At 34.3% G+C, this 9,608-nt stretch overlaps 1 protein-coding gene across 1 annotated transcript; it reads right to left on the bottom strand.

Annotated features, from left to right (window-relative positions):
• Window positions 1-3,618: 3,618 nt before the first annotated feature.
• On the bottom strand, window positions 3,619-5,263 carry LOC100794274 (BTB/POZ and MATH domain-containing protein 4). Its single transcript, XM_041013710.1, is given in 5 exon segments — window positions 3,619-3,737; window positions 3,897-4,032; window positions 4,034-4,472; window positions 4,858-5,089; window positions 5,092-5,263. Coding segments are annotated over 5 exon segments (1,098 nt in total).
• Window positions 5,264-9,608: the final 4,345 nt, after the last annotated feature.

Below are 9,608 nucleotides of genomic sequence, written 5' to 3'. Positions count from 1 at the left end.
CTCTTCCACGATAGCCTTGATGTACCCATGGACCAAACTCATTAAATCAGTGAGTTAGCCAGATTAGGCTACGAGAAAAAACCACATTGAATGCTCACTTGTTTTAAGGCTTGTGGCACATCCTGATTATTGGTTAAACCAATGGTGTACAAGCTATGACCCTTACGTACATACCTATGGTTATTATATTTGGTATCTAGACATTTAAAAATATCATGATATCGTTCCTTTAATTTCTTTCCCCTCGTTAGTCACTCAATAATTTAATTTTCCAGTAAATTATTTTGTCAATATTTTAAAAAGGAATTCTTGTTCATATTTATCCTATTTGACCAAATACGATTGTTTTAGGTGAGAGATACAAGGGATATTGAAAAAGAAAGTTAAAAAGTAAAAGAAGACTAATAACAAAAAAGTAAGAGGCTTATTTAGTAACAAATTAAAATTTTGAAAACTTCTTTAAAAGATAAATAGTTTAAAACATCTTTCTAGAAATAGTTTAAACTTCTTTGAATAGATTCTCAAGTCTACTTTAGTCCTAAATGTGCTTTTGGTCCCTGTAAATTAATGTTTTTTTGGTTCCTGTAAGTTCATTTTTCTAATTTTAGTCCTTGTTCGCTCTTTTTCAATTTTTGTTTCTGCAAGATATTGTGCTCATTTTTGTTCCTACTGTAAGATATTTTGTTCATTTTTGGAAAAATGAGCAAAAAACTTAGGAACCAAAATTGGAAAAGCATAAACTTATTATAAGGACTAAAATTAGAAAAATGAACACAATGACCAAATATCAAAAAACACAAACTTAAAAGGACCAAGAACATATTTAGGCCTCTACTTATTATATGAATTTTCCATAAGGAACAAATTTTGAGCCAAAACAACAAGACACTTCCATTATCACTTCTTTTTACTTTTCCTGTCAACTTGTATGATTTTCTTATTTTTTTATTTTATCCAAATCACTTGGTTCTTCTTATATAATTTTTGTCTAGATGCCTAGAAAATTCAGTAAAAAGTTCAGCTCAAAATTCACAGTGACAATTCCCAGTAATTTTTATAAGTTTGTATGTTCAAGCTGCCAGCACCAGCGATTTCAGACTTTGAATTTTTTAAGCAAGGTATATTGATTTCCTTTGGTTTACTTTCAACTTTCCTATGTATGTTAAATTCACTAGGCCTATTTACCACAGCTTTAGGAGTTCAACATTACTTAGGATCAAAATTTCAGCCAGCAATTCAATCACCAAAACTCAAATTCACAATAGACATAATCATAAGGAAACCTAAAAGTTCAAGAAAAGGTTCACAATCAAAGACTCTCTAAGAATTATGCATGAACATGTTAAGGACTAATTAACATGCAAGATTTGATTCAAATCAAATATAGGCTAAAAAATTTCATACACTCATGAACAAATGAGTTAGACAAAGAAACAAGAAAATAAAATTCAACACAACATAAGGAATCTTATGTGACAAGTTTCATGACTAGACATGACTTTTATGACAAAACTACAATAGGTGAACAAGTCATTCAGATTTTTGAGGTTTTCTTCTACTTTAATGTTTTTGTAAGAATTTTATGGTTTAGGTTTCAGCCAAAAAAATTGACAATAAAAACTCAAAGGAACCTAAACTAACACAATTCATGGTTCAAGAACAAGAACAAGAATTTGAACCATAGAAAATTAAATCTAGCTTCTATAGCAAGCTTAATCGGTGGAACTTCTAAAAATTATGTTAACAACATTACACAAGACACGTGAGGAGATACATGGAGAAAAACGAAGAAACAACAATGGAGGAGAAGTAAAGCTGAAAACTAATGGAGTTTAAGGAGCACCTACTTGAAGCTCTTGTGCTCTGATACCACTTGTTGGAAGCTTACTTATGAAGCTTCTATAGAGGCTGGATCTTTGAGCTTCAATAAGGTCCTTCAATGGTGATTTTAGCCATGGAATTGCAGCGAAGATAAAGGAGAAGAGGTTAGAGGAGACGTCATCCGCTAGAGAATAAGCCATGAAGAGAAGTTCACCACCAAGAGAGTGGCTTGGATAAGAAGCTTAAAGAGGAAGCTTCAATGGAGGAAGAGAATACGAGAGAGAAGAGAGGGGGGCGAGGGGGAATTGAAGGAGATAGAGGAGAGAAGTTGAACTTTGAGTGTTTCTCACAAGTTTTCATTTATCAAAGTTACGACAAGTGTTACATTGAGATGTTTTATAGGTTTTTTCAATGCCACCTAGTTAATAGGAACAAATAAAGATTCAAAACAACAAAGAAGGTTGACAAGGAAAAAAGAAAACAAGATGGAAATTACGGAAACATAGGAAGAGGATATGATGTAAGTTAACAAGATTCAATGATGGTGGGAATAGATGTGATTCGGGAACCAACCAGCCAAGGTGAGATTTTGTTTAGAATTTGTAAAACAGATGGTACAGAAGAAGGGCTTAGATTCCTCAACATTTTGAGGCCATGTAGGGTGTAAAACATATGTTCCCTTCACAATGCAAACATATCAGGATATACTGGTGAAGATGCTGATGAGTTCATTTTTTGTAGCTACAATGGACACAACTGGGTATCTTCCAAGGTAGAATGGTTTCAAGAGTAAAGAACACTCCAAAGTGAATCTGAAGTTATTCCTTTCTTGAAAGCATCAATAAGTGACAGTTTTTTCAATCTTGAAATCAGATTTTACCTTTTATTTTAATTTTGTATTTTTTAAACTTTTAGATAACAAATAATTACGAAAACAATCTTAGTATTGTACACCAAAATATTTAGGACAAAAAATCTATTTTTTTAAAATGTAAATTAATTATTTCAGGGTATTAAAGAAATTTTATACATTTAATTAAAATAAAATCTCAATTTTCTCTCCTCCATAATTCATGTATCCTATTTCTCTCTCCTTAGTGATCACGTTCTCGGTTCCCGTATATCCTTTCTCTCTTCTCTGTATCTCACGTTCCGTACATATCCCATTCCTCCCACCTTGCCACCATGGACATGCCACTGGCTGCAGCATCATCAACTTAAAGTCCACTATCTGGTCTGCCTGCATCAGTATCATCTCCGTCATGTCCTTGAACATTAATTCTCTGTTGCTGCTCATCAGCTCACAGATTGATGCCGCACTGGGCATTGTGAGTCACAACGATGACTTTCAATGCGGTGTTGGACCCAAATTCAGAGTCTCTCTGGTGGAGCACGCTGTTGCAGCGTGAAAATTTGGTGAAGAGAGGATGGAGGGCATATCCAATGTGCAGTGGGAAAGGATATGAAAAAAAAAACTAAGAGGGGGTAGAAGTTTCTGACTGTTCAGAGTTGGAAACTGCACAAACTGAGCAATGCCGGTGTGACGAAAAATGGTTATGACCAGCGATTGTACGCGCTGGTTGCGGTGGTAAAACCTGTGGGTGAGAGTAGAGAGAGAGTGCAAGTAAAGCAGAGTAGAAAAATAGATAGATGAAAGAAGCAAGAATACTCATGGTGAGTGCAAAAGAATACTGCACAACTATATATAATCTTCTTTTATATTTTTCTGGTCTCTTCCAACCTTGGATCTTAGGTCGTCACTCCTCTAAACTAGACCTTGGATTAAGCACATACAATTTAGTATTTTCCCTCTCAACTAAATTCTTTCTCGCATCCTACTCCAGTCTTTAGCAGTTCTGATTGCAGTAATGGGCAATTTTTCTTAAGATACTCAAAACCATCAGAATGCATCACGGCTGCAATAGACATAATAATGAAGAAATGATATGAGAATCCACTGTCAACTAACATATAATGTAGACACCAAAATGATGAAAATATATTACAAGCTAAGAAGTAATTGACTATGAACTCAAATGTAGAGTTGGGTTTGAAAGTTAAGCATGGAAACTCACCATCAAAGTTTTCAGCAGAAAATTTTTGACAGATGGACTTCAAGTGGGTAGCATCAGCAAGAGCAACAAAATGAAGTAAAGCCTGCTCAACATAGAACACGATTAAAATTAGATAACCAACCAAACGATAGGCCAGATTTTAACTGAATTAAATAGCATCTATCTTGTGTGGAACAAAAAACAGCTACAAAGGTATAGAGAAAAAGAGGAACTTTTAATGAATGTGACACCTTGAAAACCTTAGGTTCCATGTCAATAACAACTATCTCCTGATCATCCTTCTTCATCGCATTAAAAAATTGAGTTTCAAACATGGTTGATCGAGCTGCCAAAACAAGCTTATGAGCATGAAACCTTTCTCCAGCAACCGAGAAAGTAACATCAAATGATTCCTCATCCTCTAACAACATCCCAAAATGTTCACCAATATCAGATTCAGGAACCTGTATTGTGTTTAACTGAGAAGAATCTATGGACGACACTAAAACCGCAATAGTGCAATTTATCTTCAAGCAGTCATCCTTGAGAAAATTTGACGTCTCAAGGTGTCTCCGTTTGAAAAACCGCGTATAGCCCCTATTACACAGCAAGTGCATCATTGATCACTACGTAATGTACACCACAAAAAATGGATACAAGAGCTAATAAATCATGATGATATCCAAATCATATCACCAAAATCACAAGGTTCTCTAGTTCCTTTGGAAATTTAATTTTTATGTCTTATATTCTAATAAAAGAGCTATCTCTTTAACCCCTAACAATAGTGAAAAAAGATTAAAAGCAAAATCAATAACACTTTGCTTTATTTTAAAGACTATATTGTTTACATAAATGTTGGTCATACGAATATAATAAGTTTGTATAGAGACTAAAACTAAATTTTAAAATATTAAAAAACTAAGATGCATTTCAATATTTATTTTCTAAAAATAAAAATAAAGAAAACACTAACACTAACCACATGCTGCCATGGTTTATGAGAGTGTAAGGCCCAATCGTGAGGGAGTGACTGAAGTGGCTATGAACCTTGTGCTCTCCTTTCTTGCATAGGTCGAGCAACGTGAGATCGAACAACGCACGAACGTTGGTGCTCTTGGAATGGAGTGCAACGAAGACAGAGACATAAGCGGCATTATCTTTGGGGTCCCTACCATCAGGGAAAAAGTATATGGCCCATTGGAACCCTCCACTATGAAAGTCTCACTCACGATGTATTTCCCAATGCCCATTCCTTTCGTTAGTGAGTAACCCTTGATCACAAACTCGTGGGAACCACTCATTGTCTCTATCACCGATTTTGAACTCGTTTGGGACCCTAGAACACTCCTACTCACCATTGTTGGGTTGCACATCGCACGCGACATTTTCTAAGGAAGTAAATTTTTCTCGAAAAGTAAAGGAACACGGATTTGCACTGAATCAGATCTTATGTTTTTGGCTTCAATCCAAATAAGTTATGGATTTCATTAAATTTTTCATTAAATAAATAATAAATGGAAAGTGAATAAAAGAACGATGGCATTTAATCATTTAAAGATTTTTCTTTTATACTTTAATCTGATATTTATTCTTGAAGCTTTTGTGCGCATGAGACAACCAGGTTTTCGTATCAAATATCATCAATGACTTACACATTATAAAAAAACAATTGTGGTTTACTATCTTTTTAGTCTCTAAACTCTTTAGGATTTCTATTTGTAATACCTGAGCTTTTTCTTACTAGACAATGTTCCTTAATTTTTTATTAGGGACTAGAATAAAAAATCCTAAAAATTTTAGTGATTAAAAATATAATATGTTCTCATTTTGTCCTATTCGAGGAAAACGTTAGAAAAACCAAAAAGGGGGTCTGCGAATTTTGAAAAGAAGGGTTCGGGAGTTGTTTATGCACAGGGAAGGTATACACGCCCATCACAATGGACGACAGCCTTTAATCGAGTGTACATAACGTAACTTCAAAATTATGTATTTTTCTTTTTTATGTTTCTTTATTTTTTTGGGGTTGACAAGGGTGTTACCCTTGCTCCTACGTATCCTCAGGTGCGATGAGGAATTCAGATCTGTTCTTTAAGTCCGAATGTTTTGTGTGTTAAGTTGGTTTTATGTTTTTTGAAAGATTCATTTTATTTGTGAACAAAAAGATCGTTTAAGGCGTTAGACCTTGAAAAGATGTTTTAACTTTTGAAAAGAGGAGAGAATCGTTAAGGAGTTGGACCTTGAAATGATCTCAAGTGATATTTGATAAAAAGTAGTTAGTTATGAGTTGATTTTATCTTGGTTTCGTTCGTTAACTTCCAACCTCTTTAAAGATAACTTTACAACATTAGTGATCAGTTAAGATTGAACTTTACAAAGAAAATGAGATCACCGATGATAGATGGAGGAAATGAATATGCCCAAAACACAAGGGGGACCCATAAGGGTGCATTGATCACATTCAAATATCAAAAACAAAACTAATCGACGCCTACACGAAGAACACTGAACAAGGAACAATGTAGGGTTCGATCACGGCGTGATTCAGTAGCGCCTCGGCTTCATTTTCTCTTCTTTGTTCTTCTACTCTCTCAATTCTCTTAATATCCTTCAATGCTGAACCTTGTAACCCTTTACTCAACCCCCTTCACGCCTATTTATAGCCAAAAATTGCATTTGGTGGACCTGCAGCTCACCCAGGCAAGCTGAGACTTAGCCATGAAGCAATTGGCTCGCCTAGGCGAGCCAGAGGCTAGACTGGGGGAGCTAGGGTCCAGGAAACTCAATGAAAAGAACTTTTTGCCCCCTCCTTTTGGTAACTTTTGCATTCCTGATCTAAACATTGAACTGTCCATCAGGAAATTACTTGTGAGACAGAGCCATGAGGGTGGCCTCATGGGCCATTTTGGGATAGACAAGACCCTTGTCTTACTCAAAGAAAAGTTTTATTGGCCCCATATGAAGAAAGATGTCCTTAAGCATTCACTACAAGAAAAATGACCTAAGCCTACGAATGCCTTTTTCCTACAGACATTAATTTGTGTAGGTAAATCTCAAAAATACTTCTACCTACAAGTGACTAATGTAGGTAAAACTCAACCATTTGTAGTAACCATTATTTGGTGTAAGTAAATTCATTAAAACTGAAAAAAGACTTCTACCTACAATTACATTGTGTAGGTAAAACTCCAAAAAACTTGTGCCTATGGTTGATTAGTGTAGGTAAAACTCAAAAGGATTACTACCTACAAAAACACAGTGTAGGCAAAAATATTCTAAAAAACTTATACCTACAACTACGTGATGTAGATAAAACTTCATAAAACATGTGCCTATAATTGGTTGATGTAGGTATAACCTCAAAAGTCTTATACCTACGATTGTTGGTGTAGGTAAAACTCTTTAAGACTGTTTAAATTTGAATATTAATCTCCTTTTTTTTTAGTAAATACTCAATCTCAAAAAATAACCATTCAATTTAAATTAATTTTTAGTTAATAATTGTTCAAAATTTTAAAGATAAAATATATTAATTAGTAATATTAAATTTTAATTTAGATTAACATTATTTTTATGGATTAATTTAGATTAACATTATTTTTTATGGCAATTTCTTGTTAGTTTCAGTAATGATATTCATTTTATCTTGAAATCAAACTCCAAAATGGCCACAAGCCATTGGATTATGGACCGGGCCTTTGAATTGATGCAGAGAAGGTACTAGTTTAGTTTCACCAAAATAACCCGCAGACGCAAACGTTGAAAACACATCCGTCTGCCCCAACATTACAAGGTGGATCCCTTCTCTCTTTTCTTCCTTTCCCCGGTTGTTTCCCTTCTTCTCTCAGGCACTTCCTCAATCACGCTTTTCCTTTTTTTTCTTTTTTGCAATTCCTTCGCAATTTCCCTTTTCTTTTTCATTTTCCCCTCTTTTTTTCTTCTTCTTACGAGTTTTACACCACGAAGAATAATTTGATTGATTGATTAACGCATCAGGAAAATTTTCAGTTACATTGCAAACTTATCTGAACTTGATTCAGTTTTCTATATGCTTCAGCTTTTGTATATTATTATATTATTATTTATTTTTATTTATACTTTGCCTGACTTGTTGCATATATAATGTAATAGTTCGATTTCCATGCCCTTGGTTTGCATGTTTATCTGTTCGTGTTTGGGTAAAGAGAGTGTGTAGCCATATGATACATCATCATCTTCTTCTTCTTCTTCATTCTGGACACGCGACAATTAACATAGGGCTTGGGATTGATGCGCAGGTTACATGGCATGTCGCCGTTACTTGCTGAGTTTTATTTTGAAATTTGAATTGAAATAAGAATGTTGATTGTGAATGGTTTAACTGAACCCCTACTTTCTAGTTCATTCTCTTTTATTTTTTTCTTTTTTGTTTTGTTTTGAGTAGTGGTGATTGCAACACAACTAGATACAATTAGCTATGAGTTTCAAAATGAGTCAGTTAGATTCAAAAGGAGTTGTAGGGACCACTCATTTATTGAAAGGTCAATTAATATTTGTATTGTGTGTGTGTGGAATGGGTGTGTTTGTGATTTGGAGACAAATTTTAGAGAGAGAAATGCTGATTGAAAGAGTTAGGGTTAGGATGTATGTGTTTTTTGTCATAACTAAACAAGGTTGATTAGACAGTTGGTGGATTAATCTTAATTCACAGTATTTTCTTTTATTCTTATTATCCCCTATCTCTGCAGTGACATTATAATTCAAGGGCTGACCATTCTTGCTCCAGTTGACTCTCCAAACACTGATGGAATAGATCCAGGTAAATTGTTATAATTATTTCCACTGGCTTTCAGAGGAAAACATTAGATGAAAAGAAAAAAGGGAAAAAGCTATGTGGGATTAACAATATACTGGTACTTAGTTGTTTATTAGATGCTATATGTGAGCTAAATCTCTGTTCAAATATTAGGCGACTCATGTTTAAGAAAGAATTTGACACAAGCTATGTGGGATTCAATTCTGGATCAGAGCTTCTCTCTCGTCAGAATTTATGTAATGCGTACCTTGACTTCAAAATACATGTCATCTTGCTACCTTCTATATGGCTGCTCTGTGCCACTATATGGAATTGACTCCTATGCTTTTGACATTAGTTTGTAAATATTGCAATTCAACTTGTTTATTTACGGAAGAATTCATTCAGCCTTATTTTAGTTGCTAAAGAAAAAAATAATTGCTTATAATTTTTGTTTGAGTGCAGCCAAATTGCTATTCCAGAGTTATAAGTGTTAATGGCGATGAACATATTATAATATTTGCGAAGAGGGACATTAAACAGTGGGAAGAGCTTACATATGATTACAGGTTTACCTCTTCTCCAAATGAGGCAGAGGGAGCAATTGCTGTTATTATTATTAGGAGTGTTTGGAAAGCATCCTTGAATATCTTGCTGATCAGAAGGACCCTACTACTTTATGCCAGAAATTTATTGATGAGTTTGATCGATGCATCCTCAGTTATTTTGCATTTAATTGGAACCAAGCTTCTTATATGATTAGTCAGGTACAGTATATATAATTTAGAACAAAACTTTGCATGCAGTATACTTCAAGCAGATTTTGGTACTAATAAGTGTCCTAACATTTGTTACTTTTGGGGATGATAATAATAGGCAATGTATAAGTAGAGTATTAGAGTATTTGTATCATCCTCGTATTTATTGAACAGATTTGGCTATATTATTTGCGGATGTTT

The sequence above is a fragment of the Glycine max genome, unplaced genomic scaffold (assembly GCF_000004515.6).
Source record: "Glycine max cultivar Williams 82 unplaced genomic scaffold, Glycine_max_v4.0 scaffold_32, whole genome shotgun sequence".
NCBI lineage: Eukaryota > Viridiplantae > Streptophyta > Magnoliopsida > Fabales > Fabaceae > Glycine > Glycine max.
Note: the sequence above shows the minus strand (reverse complement) of the source record. Positions and strands in the feature narration are given on the sequence as shown.